At 44.0% G+C, this 20,584-nt stretch overlaps 1 protein-coding gene across 4 annotated transcripts in view; it reads left to right on the top strand.

Moving 5' to 3' along the window:
• PRPF6 (pre-mRNA processing factor 6) overlaps positions 1-20,584 on the top strand; it is a 61,161-nt gene that overhangs the window by 8,172 nt on the left and 32,405 nt on the right. For all 4 annotated transcript variants that reach the window (XR_009222865.1, XM_058562227.1, XM_058562228.1 and 1 more), the window contains exons 5-9: positions 682-858; positions 1,080-1,235; positions 17,649-17,743; positions 18,235-18,391; positions 19,239-19,401. Coding sequence is in view for 3 of the 4 variants with exons in the window: in XM_058562227.1 (XP_058418210.1) it covers positions 682-858; positions 1,080-1,235; positions 17,649-17,743; positions 18,235-18,391; positions 19,239-19,401 (748 nt within the window). In the remaining variant the exon portion in view is untranslated. The remainder of the gene's footprint in view (positions 1-681; positions 859-1,079; positions 1,236-17,648; positions 17,744-18,234; positions 18,392-19,238; positions 19,402-20,584) is intronic.

The following is a 20,584-nucleotide window of genomic DNA, read 5'->3' as shown; positions in this document are numbered from 1 at the left end:
ACAGCATGGCTTGCCAAGTGGTACATCGGTGTGCGCCTGGGATCCAAACTGGCCAACCCTGGGCCGCCGCAGCGGAGCACGTGCGCTTAACTGCTTGCGCCATTGGGCCGGCTCCTGAGCTTATTTTCTTTGTATCTTTTTTTTTTGTGAGCAAGATCAGCCCTGAGCTAACATCCATGCCAATCCTCCTCTTTTTGCTGAGGAAGACTGGCTCTGAGCTAACATCTATTGCCAGTCCTCCTCCTTTTTCTCCCCAAAGCCCCACTAGATAGTTGTATGTCATAGTTGCACATCCTTCTAGTTGCTGTATGTGGGATGCCGCCTCAGCGTGGCTGACAAGCAGTGCATCGGTGCGCGCCCAGGATCCGAACCCCGGGCCGCCAGTAGCGGAGCGCGCACTTAACTGCTAAGCCACGGGGCCGGCCCTCTTTGTATCTTTACCTCCATTTATACATAAGGTTTTCTTAACTGTGTTCTCTGGGCTTTGGCAGAACAATTTACATTTGAGTGAAGTAGAGCAGATCCAACAAATTGATTTTTCTAAGTGAAAGAGATAACCATTTCTGCCTCAGAATCCTAAGGCGTGATGATTTGGGGGCTAGGGGTCAGAGAGAGCATAGTTTTTCTTGTGCATGTGAAAGTCTGCTAGAGGATGAATGTTTTTGGGGCCAATGTTTCCAGAGGAAGTTGGCAGAAGTCACAGAAGAAGAGTGGCTGAGCATCCCCGAGGTCGGCGATGCGAGAAACAAGCGCCAGCGGAACCCACGCTATGAGAAGCTGACCCCTGTTCCCGACAGTTTCTTTGCCAAACATCTACAGACTGGAGAGAACCACACTTCAGTGGATCCTCGACAGACTGTGAGCGTCCGAAAAGAGGGCGAATGGGGCTCCTTTAGTCTGCTTAGACAGATCAGTGCTGGGAGCGGTGGGTGGTGGTGGAGAAAGTACTTCTGCAGTTCGGTAGCTGTGCTGTGGCTGAGTCTTGGCTGTACAACTGAGCACATGTCAGGCTACGATGGAAGGATCTCAGGTTCTCCTACATGAAATTGCAAGCCAGCATTTTGTCCTTTTCCCCCCAGCAATTTGGAGGTCTTAACACACCCTATCCAGGTGGACTGAACACTCCATACCCAGGTGGAATGACACCTGGATTGATGACACCTGGCACAGGTGAGCTGGACATGAGGAAGATTGGCCAAGCGAGAAACACTTTGATGGACATGCGGCTGAGCCAGGTGAGAGTTTATGTCATGCAACATTTTCGTGCAGATGATATTTAAAAATTTCTGTTTTCTCATTATAAAACTAATATGTTTGTTAAAAGTTTATCTTTTGAAGTGCTTTGTCACAAGATAAGCAGACCTGTGACGATGTACAATTCCCTGTCCCGTTAGAGTCACAGGATTCTGCATTCAGGCTGGTCCGTGCATCCACATACAGGGCATGCACAGGTGCAGTGCACTCAGAGTGCCAACAGCAAAGGGCCAGCCCCGTTGGGTATTACTGCTTCCTCTTGGGGGACCTGGGGGCTGTCACAGGTGACAAAGGGCTGCCTGACAAGCAAACCAAATGAAGGCACTCCTGACAAGCTCACTGTCAATGCAGCTTAATGTCCTTCCCTCTTTTTTTTTTTTTTTTTAATTTCTTTTTCCCCCCAAAGCCCCAGTAGATAGTTGTATGTCATAGCTGCACATCCTTCTAGTTGCTGTATGTGGGACACGGCCTCAGCATGGCCGGAGAAGCGGTGCGTTGGTGTGCGCCCGGGATCCGAACCTGGGCCGCCAGCAGTGGAGTGCGCGCACTTAACTGCTAAGCCACGGGGCCGGCCCTGTCCTTCTCTCTTTATGTAAAAGTTCAATGCACAGGTTTTTTTCCTTTATCCTAGTAAATTATTGTGGCCCTTGGGCATGCACTCCATTCAGGGCTCTAAAAAACCCAGGTGAGGTGGAAAACCCTTTCTAATTATGAGATGCACATCAGAAACCATAAAGGAAAAGACTTTCACATTTGATTACGTGCAAATTAGAAACTTGCACCAAGAAAGCACTGTCAAGTCAAAGGAACCAACAAATTGGGAAAAAGTTGTTATGCACATGAAAATGAGTGGCCGAGTAGTATGTGTAATTTTCCATTTGTGTTGGGGAAGAGAATGTCCTCACACAGATGTGTTGGCACATCCTGGGAAGTAGCCAGGGCTGCACACCCACACCACCAGGGAACAAGGTGGGGGTATGGAGTGGGAGCTAGATGTGAACGTTTTTTAAGGAAAAATTTCACACATACTTGGAAGTAGAAAAATAGTATAGTGAACTATTCAGCTGTTACTGTTTGATGCGCTGGGAAACTTTTAAATCTTAGTGGAACTTTCACTGTACCTCTTGCGTTTTTTATGGTGAGCAAATATTTTATAATACCAGTTATCTTACCAATTTAAAAAATTGCTCATGGCGCTGGCCTGGTGGCATAGTGGTTAAGTTCATGTACTCTGCTTTGGCGGCCTGGGGTTTGCAGGTTCGATCCTGGGGACAGACCTATACACTGCTCATCGACCATGTTGTGGCGGCATACCACATATAAAATAGAGGAAGACTGGCACAGATGTTAGCTCAGGGACAATCTTCCTCAAGCAAAAAGAGGAAGATTGGCAGCAGCCAGTCTTCCTCACCAAAAAAAAAAAAAAAAAAAGCACACGTTTTCATGTTACTTGATGTGTGTGTACTTGTGTACTTTATAAATTGGAGAGTAGTTCATTGTTTGCTGGTATCACGATTTGATCTTTGGTTAATGGACCTTTTAGGTTGTTGCTACTTTTTTGCTGTTGTAAGCCATGTTTTGACAAACTCATGCTTCTATCTTTGCACATTTAAGTAAACATTTTTATAGTATCTGTAAAGTGGAATTGTTGGATCAGTGTAGTGATCCAACAATCCATAAGTGATTTTGCTCAAAAACACATGGCCTTTCACGCTCAGCAGCACAGGATGAACGTGTCTGGGTGACCACACTGTTGGCAGTGCTGGCTCAGGGGCCATCATCTTTGTCATCTTCACCAGTCTGAGAAGCAAACCCCTCTCGCCTCAACAAGCCTCCGTTTAATCTGCATTTTCATTAGTGGTGAAGTGGAGCATCTTTCCTGTATGTTAGTCTCGGGCAGCTCTTCTGTGAAATGCTTCTTTTGTCATTTGCCCATTTTCCTCTTAAGTTCGTTTTAACACAATGATCATTTATGTTGCGTGTATCTTCTCTAGTTTCTTGTTTCTCTTTCAGACTTGTGTGTGGAATAGAGAAATATTTTCTTTAAAAAAACTTTTTCTTGGTAATTTTTTGTGGTAAAATATATGTAAGATAAAATTTACTGTTTTTTTTTTTTTTTTGTGAGGAAGATCAGCCCTGAGCTGACATCCATGCTAATCCTCCTCTTTTTTTTTTTCGCTGAGGAAGACGGGCCCTGGGCTAACATCTGTGCCCATCTTCCTCCACTTTTTTATATGGGACGCCACCACAACATGGCTTGACAAGCGGTGCGTTGGTGCGTGCCTGGGATCTGAACCTGGCTGCCAGCAGCGGAGCGCGCGCACTTAACCGCTACGCCACGGGACCGGCCCCTAAAATGTACTGTTGTAACCATTTTTTTTTCCTTGAGGAAGATTGGCCCTGCACTAACGTCTGTTGCAATCTTCTTGTTTTTTTCTTTTTTTCTCCCCAAAGCCCCAGTACATAGTTGTGTATCATAGTTGTAGAATTGTAGCTCTTCTCTGTGGGATGCCTCCTCGGCATGGCTTGATGAGCAGTGAGCAGGTCTGCGCCCAGGATCCGAACCTGCAAATCCCGGGCCACTGAGGTAGAACGCACGAACTCAACCACTACACCACCAGGCTGGTCCAGTTTTAACCATTTTTAAGAGTACAGTTCAGTGCTATTAAGTACATTCACATTGTTGTGCAACCATCAGCACCATCCATCTCCAGAACTTGCTCATCTTCTCAAACTGAAACATGGTCCCCGTTAAACACCAGCTCCATCCCCTCCTCCAGCCCCAGCACCCACCGTCCTACTTTCTGTCTCTGTGTGTTTGACTCCTCTAGGTGCCTCCCATGGGTGCATTCACACAGTGTTTCTCCTTTTGTGACTGGCTTATTTCACTGAGCATAACGTTCTCAGGGTGCATCCATGTTGTAGCAGGTGTCAGGATTTCCTTCCTTTTTAAAGCTGAATGATATCCCTTTGTATGTACGTATAGACCACACTTTATCTATTCATCTGTCGATGGACGTGGGTTGCTTCCACCTTTCGGCTATTGTGAATAATCCTGCTCTGAGCCTTGGTGTACAGACAGCTGTTTGAGTCTCTGCTTTCACTTCTTTTGGGTATAAACCCAGAAGTGGAACTGCTCCATCGTATGGTGACTCTATGTTTAATTTTTTTTTCTCGGGCTGCCCCCGTGGCGTAGCGGTTAGGTGCGCGTGCTCTGCTGCTGGCAACCTGGGTTCAGATCCTGGGCATGCACCACCGCACCGCTTGTCAGGCCATGCTGTGGCCACATCCCACATAAAGTGGAGGAAGATAGGCATGGATGTTAGCTCAGGGCCCGTCTTCCTCAGCAAAAAGAGGAGGATTGGCATGGATGTTAGCTCAGGGCTGTTCTTCCTCAGACATACACAAACACACTAAATAAATAAATAAATTTAATTTCTCTCTCTTCTCTTTTTTTTTTTTTGTGAGGAAGATCAGCCCTGAGCTAACATCCATGCCAATCCTCCTCTTTTTGCTGAGGAGGACTGGCCCTGAGCTAACATCTGTGCCCATCTTCCTCCACTTTATGTGGGACACCGCCACAGCATGGCCTGACAAGTGGTGCGTCTGTGCATGCTCGGGATCTGAACCCGGGTTGCCAGCAGCGGAGTGCACACACTTAACTGCTACGCCACGGGGCGGCTCCAATTATTTTTTTTTCCTTTTGCAGGGGAAGATTTGTGCTAACATCTGTTGCCAGTCTTCCTCCTTTTTTCTTCCTTCCCCCGCCGACCAAGCCCCAGCACATAGTTGTGTATAGTTGTAAGTTCTTCTGACTCTTTTATGTGAGCTGCCGCCACAGCATGGCAACTGACAGATAAGTGGTGTGGTTCTGCGCCTGGGAACTGAACCTGAGCCGCCAAAGCAGATTGCCTCAGACTTTAACTGCTAGGCCAACAGGACTGGCTCTCTTTGTTTAATTTTTTGGGGAACCACCATACTGGTTTCCACAGCAGGTGTGCCATTTTAGATTTCCAGCAGAGCAGCACTGCACAAGGGTTCCAGTTTCTCCACATCCTTGACAACGCTTGTTATTTTCTGACTTTTTGATACTCACCTTCCTAATGGGTGTGAAGTGGTGTTTCATTGTGGTTTTCATTTGCGTTTCCCTGATTAGTGATGTTGAGCATCATTTCGTGTGCGTATTGGCCATTTCTGTCTTCCTTGGAGAAATGTCTATTCAAGTCCTTTTTTTTCCTTCAGTGCACGGTTGTGTATCCTAGTTGTTAGTTTTAGTTTTCTATGTGAACTGCCACCACCGCCATAGTATGAGAACTGACAGACGGGTGGTGTAGTTCCAGGACCAGGAAACGAACCTGGGCCGCGGCGGTGAGAGTGCTGAATGTTAACCACTAGAGCACCAGGGCTGACTCAAAAAAAAAAAATTCAAGTCCTTTTTAAAGAGCAGTTTTAGGTTCACAGCAAAGTTGAGAGGAAGGTACAGAGATTTCTCAAATACCTTCTGCCCTGACACGTACATAGCCTCCTCCATTATCAACAATCCCCACCAGATGGTGCATTTGTCGTAATTGATGAACCTACATTGACACGTCATAATCACCCGGAGTCCGTAGTTTACAGTAGGGGTCATTCTTCGTGTTGTACATTGTGTGGGTTTGCACAAATGTACGAGGACATGTGTCCATCATTATAGTATCACACAGAGTAGTTTCACTACCCTAAAAATCCCCTGTGCTCCGCCTATTCATCCCTCCCCCTACCCTTGGCCACCTCTGATCTTTTTACTGTCTCCATAGTTCTGCCTTTTCCACAATGTCGTAAGGTTAGACTCAAACAGTGTGTAGCCTTTTCACACTGGCTTCTTTCACTTAGTGCTATGCATTTAAGGTTCCTCCATGTTTTTTCATGGCTTGACAGCTCATTCTTTTCATCACTGAATAATAGCCCGTTGTCTGGATGGACCAGTTTATTTATCTGTTCACCTTGGAGGACATCTTGGTTGCTTCCAAGTTTTGGAAGTTATGAGTAAAGCTTCTTATAAACATCCATAGGTAGGTTTTTGTGTGGACATAAGTTTTCACCTCCTCTGGGTAAATACCAAGGAATGCAATTGCTGGATCGTATGGTAAGAATATGTGTAGATTTGTAAGAAGCCACCAAACTGTCTTCCGAAGTGGCTTCACCATTTTTCATTCCCACCAGCAACAAATCAGAGTTCATCTTGCTCCACATCCTCGCCAGCATTTGGTGTCAGTGTTCCAGATTTTGGCCATTCTAATAGGTGTGTAGTGGCATCTCGTTGTTTTAATTTGTTTTTCCCTGATGATGTATGATGTGGAGCATCTTTTCGTGTGCTTATTTGCCATCTGTATATCTTCTTTGGTGAGGTGTCTTTTCATTTCTTTGGCCCGTTTTTTAGTTGGGTTGGTGGTTTTTGTTTTGTTGTGTTTTAAGAGTTCTTTGTATATTTTAGATAACAGCCCTTTATCAGATGTGTCTTTTGCATATATCTTCTCCTAATCTGTGCCTTATCTTTTCATTCTCTCTCTTTTTCTTTAAATTGAGGTTGTATTGGCTTATAACATTGTGTAAGTTTCAGGTCTACATTATTATATTTCAGTTTCTGTATAGGTTGTATCGTGTTCACCACCAATAGTCTAGTTTTTTTAATTTATTTTTTTATTTTATTGAGGTCATAATAGTTTATAATATTGTGAAATTTCAGTTGTGCATTATTATTTGTCAGTCACCATATAAATGTGCCCCTTTACCCCTTATGCCACCCCTAACCCTCTTCCTCTCTGGTGACCACTCATCTGTTCTCTTCGTCCATGTGTTTGTTTATCTTCCACATATGAGTGAAATCATGCGATGTTTGTCTTTCTTTGTCTGGCTTATTTCACTTAACATAATACCCTCAAGGTCCATCCATGTTGTTGCAAATGGGACGGTTTTGTCTTTTATATGGCTGAGCAATATTCCATTGTGTATATATACCACATCTTGATCCATTCATCAGTCGACAGGCACTTGGGTTGCTTCCACTTCTTGGCTATAGTGAATAATGCTGCAATGAACATAGGGGTGGGTAAGTCTCTTTGAATTGTTGATTTCAAGTTCTTTGGATAAATACTCAGTAGTGGGATAGCTGGGTCATGTGGTATTTCTATTTTTAATTTTTTGAGACATCTCCAGACTGTTTTCCATAGTGGCTGCACCAGTTTGCATTCCCACTAGCAGTGTATGAGGGTTCCCTTTTCTCCACAACCTCTCCAACATTTGTTATTTTTTTGTCTTGGTGATTATAGCCATTCTCACGGGTATAAGGTGATATCTTAGTGTAGATTTGATGTGCATTTTCCTGATGATTAGTGATTTTGAACATCTTTTCATGTGCTTTTTGGCCATCTGTGTATCTCCTTTGGAAAAATGTTTGTTCATATCCTCTGCCCATTTTTTTAAAAATTTTTTAACGTGATCATAATAGTTTATAACATTGTGAGATTCCAGTTGTACATTGTTATTTGTCAGTCAGCATATAAATGTGCCCCTTCACCCCTTGTGCCCACCCCCCCAACTCCCTTCCCCTTGGTAACCACCCAACTGTTCTCTCTGTCCGTGTGTTAGTTTATCTTCCACATATGAGAGAGGTCATACAGGGCATGTCTTTCTCTGTCTGGCTTATTTCACTTAACGTAATACCCTCCAGGTCCATCCATGTTTTTGCAAATGGGATGATTTTGTCTTTTTTTATGGCTGAGCAGTATTCCACTGTATATATATACCACATCTTCTTTATCTAATCGTCTGTTGATGGACGCTTGGGTTGCTTCCACTTCTTGGCTATAGTGAATAATGCTGCAATGAACATAGGGATGCATAGTCTCTTTGGATTGTTGATTTCAAGTTCTTTGCATAAATACCCAGAAGTGAGATAGCTGGATGATAAGGTATTTCTATTTTTAATTTTTTGAGGAATTTCCATACTGTTTTCCATAGAGGCTGCACCAGTTTGCATTCCCACCAGCAGTGAATGAAGGTTCCCTTTTCTCCACATCCTCTCCAACATTGGTTATTTTTTGTCCTGGTGATTATAGCCATTCTCACTGGTGTAAGGTGATATCTTAGTGTAGGTTTTTTTGTGTGTGTGTGTGAGGAAGATCAGCCCTGAGCTAACATCTGTGCCAGTCCTCCTCTTTTTGCTGAGGAAGACTGGCTCTGAGCTAACATCCGTGCCAGTCTTCCTCCATTTTATGTGGGACGCTGCCACAGCATGGCCTGACAAGCGGTGCGGTGGTGCGCACCCGGGATCCGAAGCCAGGACGCCAGCAGTGGAGCAAGAGCACTTAATCGCTACGCCATGGTGCCGGCCCCCTTAGTGTAGTTTTGATTTGCATTTCCCTGATGATTAGTGATGTTGAACATCTTTTCATGTGCCTGTTGGCCATCTGTATATCTTCCTTGGAAAAATGTCTGTTCATATCCTCTGCCCATTTTTTGATGGGGTCATTTGTTTTTTTGTTGTTGAGTTGTGTGAGTTCTTTATATATTTTGGAGATTAACCCCTTGTCAGATATATGGTTTGCAAATATTGTCTCCCAGCTGGTGGGTTGTCTTTTCATTTTGATCCTGGTTTCATTTGCCTTTCCTCTGCCCATTTTTTGATTGAGTTGTTTTTTTGTTGTTGAGTTGTATGAGTTCTTTATATATTTTGGAGATTAACCCTTTGTCGGGTATATGATTTGCAAATATTTTCTCCCAGTTGATGGATTGTCTTTTCGTTTTGTTCCTGGTTTCCTTTGCCTTGGAGAAGCTCTTTAGTTTGATATAGTCCCATTTGTTTATTTTTTCTTTTGTTTCCCTTGCCTGAGTAGACGTGGTTTTCAAAAAGATTCTTCTAAAACTGGTGTCAAAGAGTATACTGCCTGTATTTTCTTCTAGGAGTTGTATGGTTTCACGTCTTACCTTCAAGTCTTTAATCCTTTTTGAGTTAATTTTTGTGTATGGTGTAAGATAATGGTCTACTTTCATTCTTTCCAATGTGGCTGTCCAGTTTTCCCAACACCATTTATTGAAGAGATATTTTTCTCCATTGTATGTTCTTGGCTCCTTTGTCGAAGATTAGCTGTCCATAGATGTGTGGTTTTATTTCTGGGCTTTCAATTCTGATCCATTGATCTGTGTGTCTGTTTTTGTACCAGTACCATGCTGTTTTGATTACTATAGCTTTGTTGGATATTTTGAAGTCAGGGATTGTGATGCCTCCAGCTTTGTTCTTTTTTCTCAGGATTGCTTTAGTTATTTGGGGTCTTTCATTGCCCCATATGAATTTTAGGATTTTTTGTTCTATTTCCGTGAAGAATGTCATTGGGATTCTGATTGGGATTGCATTGAATCTGTAGATTGCTTTAGGTAATGTGGACATTTTAACTATGTTTATTCTTCCAATCCACGTGCATGGAATATCTTCATTTGTTTGTGTCATCATCGATTTCTTTCAATAATGCCTTATAGTTTTCATTGTATAGGTCTTTCACCTCCTTGGTTAAATTTATTCCTAGATATTTTATTCTTTTTGTTGCAATTATAAATGGGATTGGATTCTTGAGTTCTCTTTCTGTTAGTTTGTTATTGTTATTTTTTTAAATAATTTTATTTATTTATTTTTTCCCTCTAAGCCCCAGTAGATAGTTGTATGTCATAGCTGCACATCCTTTTAGTTGCTGTATATGGGACGCGGCCTCAGCATGGCCGGAGAAGCGGTGCATCGGTGCACGCCCGGGATCCGAACCTGGGCCGCCAGCAGCGGAGCGCGCGTACTTAACTGCTAAGCCACGGGGCCGGCCCTAGTTTGTTATTAGAGTATAGAAATGCAACTGAGTTTTGTCAGTTGATTTTGTACTCTGCAACTTTGCTGTAGTTGTTGATTATTTCTAATAGTTTTCTGATGGATTCTTTAGGGTTTTCTATGTATAGAATCATGTCGTCTGCAAACAGCGAGAGTTTCACTTCTTCCTTACCAATTTGGAAACCTTTTATTTCTTTTTCTTGTCTAATTGCTCTGGCCAAAACCTCCAGTACTATGTTGAATAAAAGTGGCGAGACTGGGCACCCTTGTTCTGTCTCTGTTCTCAGAGGGATGGCTTTTAGTTTTTCACTGTTGAGTGTGATTGTGTCTGTGGGTTTGTCATGTCTGGCCTTTGTTATGTTTAGGTACTTTCCGTCTATACCCATTTTCTTCAGAGTTTTTATCATAAATGGATGTTGGATTTTGTCAAATGCTTCCTCTGCCTCTATTGAGATGATCATGTGGTTTTTATTCCTCATTTTGTTAATGTGGTGTATCACATTGGTTGATTTGCAGGTGTTGAACCATCCCTGCATCCCTGGTATAAATCCCACTTGATTGTAGTGTATGGTCCTTTTTTTTTTTTTTTTTTTGTGAGGAAGATCAGCCCTGAGCTAACATCCATGCCAATCCTCCTCTTTTTGCTGAGGAAGACTGGCCCTGAGCTAACATCTATTGCCAATCCTCCTCCTTTTTTTCCCTTTTTCTCTCGAAAGCCCCAGTAGATAGTTGTATGTCATAGTTGCACATCCTTCTAGTTGCTGTATGTGGGATGCCGCCTCAGCATGTCTGGACAAGCAGTGCGTGAGTGCACGCCCGGGATCCAAACCTGGGCCACCAGATGCGCACTTAACCGCTATGCCATGGGGCCGGCCTCTGATCCTTTTAATATATTGCTGTATTCGGTTTGGCGGTATTTTGTTGAGGATTTTTGCATCTGTGTTCATTGGTGATATTGGCCTGTAATTTTCCTTCTTTGTGTTGTCCTTGTCTGGCTTTGGGATCAGGGTGATGTGGCCTCATAGAATGAGTTAGGAATTGTTCTCTCTTCTTCAGTTTTTTGGAAAAGTTTGAGAAGGGTGGGTATTAAATCTTTGAATGTTTGGTAGAATTCTTCAGAGAAGCCATCTGGTCCTGGACTTTTATTTTTTGGGAGGCTTTTAAAGATTTTTTATTTATTTATTTTTTCCCCCCAAAGCCCCAGTAGATAGTTGTATGTCATAGCTGCACATCCATCTAGTTGCTGTATGTGGGACGCAGCCTCAGCATGGCCAGAGAAGCGGTGCGTCAGTGGGCGCCCGGGATCCGAACCTGCGCCGCCAGCAGCGGAGCGCGTGCACTTAACCGCTAAGCCACGGGGCCAGCCCCTGGGAGGCTTTTGATTACTGTTTCAATGTCTTTACTTGTGATTGGTCTATTCAGATTCTCTATTTCTTCTTGATTCAGTTTTGGGAGGTTGTGTGAGTCTAAGAATTTATCCATTTCTTCTAGATTGTCCAATTTGTTTGCATATAGTTTTTTGTAATATTCTCTTATAATCCTTTGTTTTTCTGTGGTATCCATTGTATTTCTCTTATTTCATTTCTAGTTTTATTTATTGGAGCCTTCTCTCTTTTTTTCTTAGTGAGTCTGGCTAAGGGTTTGTCAATTTTATCTTCTCAAAGAACCAGCTCTTAGTTTCATTGATTCTTTCTACTGTTTTTTTGGTTTCTATTTCATTTATTTCTGCTCTAATTTTTATTATTTCCCTCCTTCTGCTGACTTTGTGCTTTGTTTGTTCTTCTTTTTCTAATTCTGTTAGGTGTAGTTTAAGATTACTTACTTGAGATTTTTCTTGTTTGTTAAGGTGGGCCTGTATTGCTTTGAATTTCCCTCTTAGGATCAATTTTGCTACATCCCATATGAGTTGGTATGATGTATTTTCATTGTCATTTCTCTCCAGATAGTTTTTGATTTCTCTTTTAATTTCTTCATTGATTCATTGGTTGTTAAGTAGCGTGTTGTTTAGTGTCCACATATTTGTCATTTTCCCAGCTTTTTCTTGTAGTTAATTTCTAGTTTCATAGCGTTATGATTGGAAAAGATGCATGATATGATTTCAGTCTTCTTAAATTTATGGATGCTTGCCTTGTTTCCCAGCACGTGGTCTATCCTTGAGGATGTTCCATGTGCGCTTGAGAAGAATGTGTACTCTGCTGTTTTTGGATGGAGTGTTCTATATATATCTATTAAGTCCATCTTGTCTAGTTTTTCATTTAATTCCACTATTATCCTTGTTGACTTTCTGTCTGGGTGATCTATCCATTGATGTAAGTGGGGTGTTGAGGTCTCCTACTACTATTGTGTTGCTGTTAATTTCTCCTTTTAGGTTTATTAATAGTTGCTTTATGTACTTTGGCGCTCCTGTGTTAGGTGCATATCTATTTGTAAGTGTTATATCCCCTTGGTGGGGTGTCCCTTTTATTGTTATCTATTGCCCCTCTTTGTCTCTCATTACCTGTTTTATCTTGAAGTCTGCTTTGTCTGATATAAGTATGGCAACACCTGCTTTCTTTTGTTTGCCGTTAGCTTAGAGTATTGTCTTCCATCCCTTCACTCTGAGCCTGTGTTTGTCTTTCAAGCTGAGATGTGTTTCCTGGAGGCAGCATATTGTTGGATCTTGTGTTTTAATCCATCCAACCACTCTGTGTCTTTTGATTGGAGAATTCAATCCATTTATATTTAGAGTAATTATTGATATATGAGGGCTTAATGCTGCCATTTTATCACTTGTTTTCTGGTTGTTCTGTTTTTCCCTTATTTCTCGTCCCTGTATTTCAGACTGCCAATTCAGTTTGGTGATTCTCTTTGATGGTTTTCTCAGTTTTCTCCTTATTTATCATTTGTGTCTCTGTTCTGATTTTTTGTTTAGTGGTTACCGTGAGGTTCGTATAAAAGATGTTGTAGGGCCGGCCCTGTGGCTTAGCGGTTAGGTGCGTGTGCTCCGCTGCTGGTGGCCTGGGTTTGGGTCCTGGGAGCGCACCGACGCACCGCTTCTCTGGCCATGCTGGGGCCGCATCCCACATGCAGCAACTAGAAGGATGTGCAACTATGACATACAACTACCTACTGGGGCTTAAAAAAAAAAAGATCTTGTAGTTGAGATAGTCCATTTTTAAGATAGCTTCTTATTTTCTTTGTCTAAGCAGGTTCCATGCCTTTCCTCTTCCCCATCTAAGTTATTGTTGTCACAGCTTATTCCGTTTTGTGTTGTGATTAAGTGAAGTGATTACAGTTATTTTTGATGGTTTCCCTCCCTTTATCTTTAATGTTAGAATTGTTTGCTACCTGTTCTGATAGAGAGCTGCAATTTTCTGATTTTGTGTATTTATCTCCGTGCTCAAGGCTTTGTAAACCCTTTCTTTTTTTTCAGGTACAAGGGCCTTCTTGATCATTTCTTGTGGAGGGGGTGTGGTCTTGTGTTGATGAACTCCCTCAGCTTTTGATATCTGGGAAAGTTTTTATTTCTCCATTGTATCTGAAGGATAGTTTCACTGGATAGAGTATTCTTGGCTGAAAGTTTTTGTCTTTCAGTATTTAGAATGTATCATTCCATTCTCTCCTGACCTTTAAGGTTTCTTTTTTTGTGTGTGTGAGGAAGATCAGCACTGGGCTAACATCCATTGCCAATCTTCCTCTTTTTGCTGAGGAAGATTGGCCCTGGGCTAACATCCGTGGCCATCTTTCTCTACTTTATTTGAAACACTGCCACAGCATGGCTTGACAGGTGGTGTGTCGGTGTGCGCCCGGGAACCGAACCTGTGAACCCTTGGGCTGCTGAAGCAAAGTGCGTGCACTTAACGGCTACGCCACTGGGCCAGCCCCTAAGTTTTCTTCTAAGAAATCCGCTGAAAGCCTGATAGGGGTTCCTTTGTAGGTTATTTTCTTCTGCCTTGCTCCCGTTAATATTGTTCTTTGTCATTGACTTTTGCCAGTTTTACTAATATATGCCTTGGAGAAGGTCTTTTTATATTGATGTAATTAGGAGTTCTATTAGCTTCATCTACATGTAATTCCAGCTCCTTCCCCAGGTTTGGGATGTTTTCAGCTGTTATTTCTTTGAACAAGCTCTGTGTTCCTTTTTCCTTCCCTTCTCCCTCTGGAATACCTATAATCCTTATGTTGCATTCCTAATTGAGTTGGATATTTCTCAGAGAATTTCTTCATTTTTTTAGTCTTAATTCTCTCTCCTCCTCCACTTGAAGCATTTCTATATTTCTGTCCTCTGAATTACTAATTCTGTCCTCCATATTATCAGCTCTGTTTTTTAAGGATTCCAGATTTTTTTTTAATCTCATTCATTTGTTCTTCATCTCCAGTGTTTTTTTTGGTTTGTTTTTTGGTGAGGAAGATTTGCCCTAAGCTAACATCTGTTGCCAATCTTCCCCCTTTTTTTTTTGTGCTTGAGGAAGATTAGCCCTGAGCTAACATCTGTGCCAGTCTTTCTGTGTTTTTATGTGGGATGCCTCCGCAGAATGGCTGACGAGTGGAGTAGGTCTGGACTCAGGATCTGAACCCGTGAACCGTGGGCAGCCAACGTGGAGCCTGTGGAACTTAAAACCACTTGGCCATGGGGCCAGGCCCTCCAACATTTTTGTGTGTGTGTGTGTGAGGAAGATTAGCCCTGAGCTAACGTCTGTTGCTAGTCCTCCTCTTTTTGGTGAGGAAGATTGGCCCTGGGCTAACATCTGTGCCCACCTTCCTCTACTTTATATGGGATGCCACCACAGCATGGCTTGACAAGCAGTGTTTCGGTGTGCGCCCAGGATCTGAACCCTGGGCTGCCGCAGCAGAGCACATGCACTTAACCACTACGCCACTGGGCTGGACCCCCCCAACATTTTTTATTTTTTTTTTATAGTTTCAATATGTTTTGTGAAGAGTTCCTTCTGCTCATTAATTTTATTCCTGAGTTCATTAAACTGCCTTTCTGAGTTTTCTTGTGACTCGTTGAGTTTCTTTATGATAACTATTTTGAATTCTTTGTCATTTAGATTGTAAATGTCTGTGAGTTCAGGAGTGGTGTCTGGGTGCTTGTCATTTTCCTTCTGGTCTGGAGTGTTTGATGGGGTGGACTTTTACCGTCGCATAGTGATAGTATCTGGTCACAGATTCCACCTGCCACCAGCAAGGTGGGCAGGAGCTGTGTTTTCTGAGCTCACCAAGACCCCTGGAAGTTGTGTCCGTCCACTGGAGGCTAAGCCGACAGGCCCTGTCTGCGTTTGCCTGCTGGCCGTCCCTGCCTTACACACACTGGCGCAGGTGCCCTGGGGATCCGCTGCCCTGGCCGACCAGCTGAGGTGATGCGCCAGGTGGATGGGGGCGGGGCACGTTTCCCACTCGAGCTTCTGCTCTGCACTCACTGTCTTCCCGCCTGCGCTGCTCGGCTTGGTGGGGAGGCCCCTGCGGTTGCTCAGCCGCATCGGCGTGGAGCATTCCCACAGGCTGGAGCCAACTCTCAGAGCGAAAGCATTCCCACGGAGGGCTGCCTTTTCCTCCTTCTCCTCTCAGAGTTGCTTGCCGGCCGCGCTAGATCACTGCCCACTGCTACTGGGGAAGGGGGAGGAGATCCATTTACCTCCTTCCATTGCCTCCGGTGGGTCCAGCACCCCCACCTTCAGACGTACGGCTGCGTGTCTCTCTCAGGTGTCTGCTGTGTTGTGTGAATGTCCTCTGTTGGGTTATGAATGTCCTTTTCCTTGTATCTTAGCGGGGAAAGACTAAGGGAAGAGCTCACTCCACCTTGATGCTGACGTCACCAATAGTCTAGTTTTTATCTGTCACCATACTTGTCTTTTCATTCTCTTGACAGTGTCTTTCACAGGCAGAAATTTTAAATTTTAATGAAGTCCAGTTTATCAGTTCTTTCTTTCATGGATCGTGCCTTTGATGTTATATCTAAAAATCTATCACCAAACCCCAGGTCATCTAGATTTTCTCCTATGTTATCGCCTAGGAGTTTTAAGTTTTGCATTTTGTATTTAGGTCCTTGATTCACTTTCAGTTAATTTTTATGAAGGGTGTAGTCTGTGTCTGGATTGATTTTTCTGCTTTGGACGTCCATTTGTTCCAGCACCATTTGTTGAAGAGACTGTCTTTGCTCTATTGTATTGCCTTTGCTCCTTTGTCAAAGACCAGTTGACTATATTTATGTGGCTCTATTTCTGGGCTCTATATTCTGAGCCATTGATCTGTTTGTCTGTTCTTTCACCAATACCACACTGTCTTGATTATTGTAGCTTTATATTAAATCTTGAAGTCGGGTAGGGTTAGTCCTCTAAATTTGTTCTTCTGTTTCAATATTGTGTTGCCTATTCTGGGTCTTTTATCTCTCCATATACATTTTAAAATCAGTTTCTCAATATCCACAAAATAACTTGCTGGGATTTTGGTTGGGACTGTATTGAATCTATAGATCAAGTTGGGAAGAACTGATGTCTTGACAATGTTGAGTCTTCCTATCCATGAATATGGAATCTCTCTCCATTTATTTAGTTCTTTGATTTTTTTCCTCAGACTCTTATATTCTTCCTCATATAGATCCTGTGTGCCTTTGTTAGATTAATACCTAAGTATTTCACATCTTTGGGTGCTAATGTAAATGTTATTGTGTTTTTTATTCCATTTGTTTCTTGCAGGCATATAGGAAAGCAATTGACTTTTATACATTAACCTTGTATTCTGCAACCTTGCTGTAGTTGCTTATTAGTTTTGGGAGCTTTTTTTGTTGATTCTTTTAGATTTTCTACGTAGACAATCAAGTCATCTGTGAACAAAGAGCTCCATCCTTTTCTGGTCTTGCTGCATTAGCTAGGACCCTTTTCCCAATTTTTACTCGGGTTTTGTGTTGTTTATCGTGATAATTTTGAGACTCACAACTAGGTATAATGATCTGCTATATGCAGATTTAAAGAAAGTAGTTGAAATAATGAATCTTTTACTTGATGGGTTTACTTTACTTCTGAGTTTCACTCATTCTTAGATAGACCTTTCTTTCTTTCTTTTTTTTTTTTTTTGTGAGCAAGATCTGCCCTGAGCTAACATCCATGCCATTCCTTCTCTTTTTGCTGAGAAGGACTGGCCCTGGGCTAACATCCGTGCCCATCCTGCTCTACTTTATATGGGATGCTGCCACAGCATGGCCTGAGAAGCAGTGTGTTGATGCGCGCCTGGGATCCGAACCCGGGCCGCCAGCAGAGGAGCACGTACACTTAACCGCTACGCCATGGGGCCGGCCCCTTAGATAGACCTTTCTTATGTTCAGTTAGGGTTTTTTTCTGGGACTTTTATGGTTTCATTTTTTTTTTATATAAATCTTTGTTCCATGTAGATGAAATTTGTTTATCATCATCACAAACTGTTGTTTCAGTTAAGGTTGTTTTCCTACTTTTAAAGTTTCCACATCTGCTGGTCATCAGGACTGTGAGAGGTTCCAGGGACCCTCTGAGTCCTTTGTTTTGGGCCTTCCTTGCCCCATCTCAGCAGCTTGGCTTGGCCTGTCTTGCAGGTGTCTGACTCGGTGAGTGGACAAACTGTGGTTGACCCCAAAGGCTATCTGACGGATTTAAATTCCATGATCCCGACCCATGGAGGGGACATTAAGTGAGTGCTCTGCGGAACTGGTGGGTTGGGGTGGGACTCAGATTGTCTAGAATGTTTTGGATTTTATTTGAAAAATATGCAGTCAAAATAGGATGTGGATGTTCTAAGGAATATATAGTGGAGTAGTTAGATTTTCTGTTTAAAATATATCTGTATCAATTCATTGTGGACCTTAAATGTGTTACAAATAATATTTCAAATCTGTGCACATGCTGAGCTAGAAGGCAGCTTGCTAATCATGTTGCATGCCTCTAGCCTTGACCTCAGTGCTCTGCTCCTGGCTCCTGAAGAGGTGCTCAGAGCCTCTTTGCGTGGATGCTAAGCAGGCTCGGAACGGTGCTGACTAGAGTTTTGAGTTGATTATATCACTTGGGACGTCAGATTTGACAGTTCATACATTGTATCTGTGCAGTGGTGCCTTCTTTCTGGGCTTGGGCACACCCTTGGCAGTGTGGTGGCCTGATCCTGTGGCCTGATTCTTGCCCTTCTAGTGATATCAAGAAGGCGCGACTGCTCCTCAAGTCTGTTCGGGAGACAAACCCTCATCACCCACCAGCCTGGATTGCATCAGCTCGCCTGGAAGAAGTCACTGGGAAGCTACAAGTGGCTCGAAACCTTATCATGAAGGGGACGGAGATGTGCCCCAAGGTAAGACATTTTCCTGGGAGGCTGTATGATGCCAGCCCTGGCTGGACTCTTGGTGTCTCTACCACCCAGGACACCTGTGGGAGTAAACCTGAGTGAGGGGGAGACTGCCTGCCTTTTGGCGTCTAGACGGGCGACAGTAGGACAGGTGTGGGGGACGAGGTGAAAAGCGGGAGGGTTTCCCCTGTTTGTTTTCCCTTGGACTGCAGGCCCACCCACCATTAGCTGAGTGGCAGGATGACCTTACCTAGAAAGGGCCACAGTGGTCAGCTCTTCCACCCCGCCTGGTGTGAGAGACCTGACGATGAATGCTAACTCCTGAGAGAATATTCCAGCACTTACTTTTGGAGGTGGAGTGATAGACAAGCTTTAAAAAGTCCTGTGAGACCCTCTAAGTGATCATACACGTATTGTACAGACTAGGGTACCCTTGACAGTGAAAGCAGCTCTATGAATACTTACCCCAGGACATGAGGCATAAATCGGAACTTCCCAGGCAAACACATGCCCACCTGCCTGTATGTTTTCACTTTGCCCATGGATTGATTGACTTATTATCTTGCAGGACAAACTGTTCTTTTCTCATAGTGTTGTTGCATGTCTTCCCCACTCGGACACAGACGTGCTGTAGCCACGTGCCCAAGCACTGCTGTTATAGGGGTCTGTGGTGCAGGTGTGTTTAAGGCCAAGCTGATGGACTTTTGTTTGGTTGTAAACCCTGGGGGCCCCGTGGGTCTGATGAGCCCAGCCCCTCCTGTTCCTGAGGCTTGTGCCTGCACTTCTGGGGGTGCCTGCTGCTCTGTTGTGGCTTCCAGCCTGCATGTACACTTATTGTTCTTTTGCCCCACAGAGTGAAGATGTCTGGCTAGAAGCAGCCAGGTTGCAGCCTGGGGACACAGCCAAAGCCGTGGTGGCCCAAGCTGTTCGTCACCTCCCACAGTCTGTTAGGATTTACATCAGAGCAGCAGAGCTGGAAACGGACGTTCGAGCCAAGAAACGGGTTCTTCGGAAAGGTGAGCCTCCCAGGGTTGCCCATCGGGGCAGGTGTGCCTGCACTTGGGGCTGTTGTCCACATAAAGCAGCTGCTGCCTTCTTCATCCTGGTGCCTGTGCTCTTGGAGAGCAGCTTTTCTGCTGCTTTGCTCAGGCTTTAGTGGCAGTGGTCAAAGAACGGGTGACGTTTTCCAGGCCTTTTTCTGCAGTGAGTTGCCTCTGCCCTGGGACCCTCTGTGGGAGGAGTTTCCACCTTGGCTGAGGGGCTCGGCTTTAGATCTCATTCCTGCCTTTTCCTGCTGTGTGACCTTGAGTGAGTTGGGCAATCGCTCTGTGGCCCAGGTTTTCCCATCTACAAGATGAGAACAACATTTGTTCAGAACCTGCTTTTTAGGGCTCGATGAGATGGTGTGTGTGAGGGGTGGAGCTGAGCCAGCATGAAGCAGGCTCGTGGGTGCTAGTCTTCTCTTCCGTCTGCTAGGAGCCTGATGCTCCCGCAGGTAGAAGTCTCCCACTTGCTTTAAGTCTGAACCAACTGTGTGGTCACACCAGTGCTGTACGTTAATTGAACTCCTTCTTGTCTCATAAAACTCCTGCGAGGCAGCGTGTTGGCAGCACCTCACTTTCCTGCCGAGTGTTTTAAGCAAGGTAGTGTGTGCCATCGGCTTGAGTCACAGTGGGTGGTTTGCACGCCAGGGAAACTGATTCCATCCAGGAATCACTGCCGAGATGGAGCTTTTGTGGGCAGTTTGTTTTTCATTATTGCAAGATTGATAACAGGGACAGTATTTCTCCCTTCACCAGAACTGTCTGGTAGATGCTGCTTTGATCTCTGCTCCAGAGCAGATGCTGCTCAGGAGGCTGACGTGGAGTAAACCTGTGCCGGTGGCTGCTTCTCCCTGCCTTTGGAGTGTGGTAGAATAAGTGTGTTCTGTGGAATCGAGGGCAGCTTTCAGCGAGAGGTTTCTAGCTCTTGTTTCTAAGATGTGTGTCTGAGTGAACTGTTAGACAGAGGGGTGTAACGCCAGGCTGTGCGGGTACTATCTCACAGTTTGTGAGTCTTTGCTGTCTGTGTGTGACAGAGGCCAGGCGGTGTCCACCTGGTGTCTGACCCTAACTGCGTGCCTGTGTCTGTGCTTTCAAGTGTGTTTTCCTCTCTTGGGTCTGGTTTCTTGCTTGGAGCCCCGCTACCCATTAAATGTTC

The sequence above is a fragment of the Diceros bicornis genome, chromosome 19 (genome assembly GCF_020826845.1).
Source record: "Diceros bicornis minor isolate mBicDic1 chromosome 19, mDicBic1.mat.cur, whole genome shotgun sequence".
NCBI classification, from domain to species: Eukaryota; Metazoa; Chordata; class Mammalia; order Perissodactyla; family Rhinocerotidae; genus Diceros; species Diceros bicornis.
This window is presented reverse-complemented; position numbering and strand designations above follow the sequence as displayed.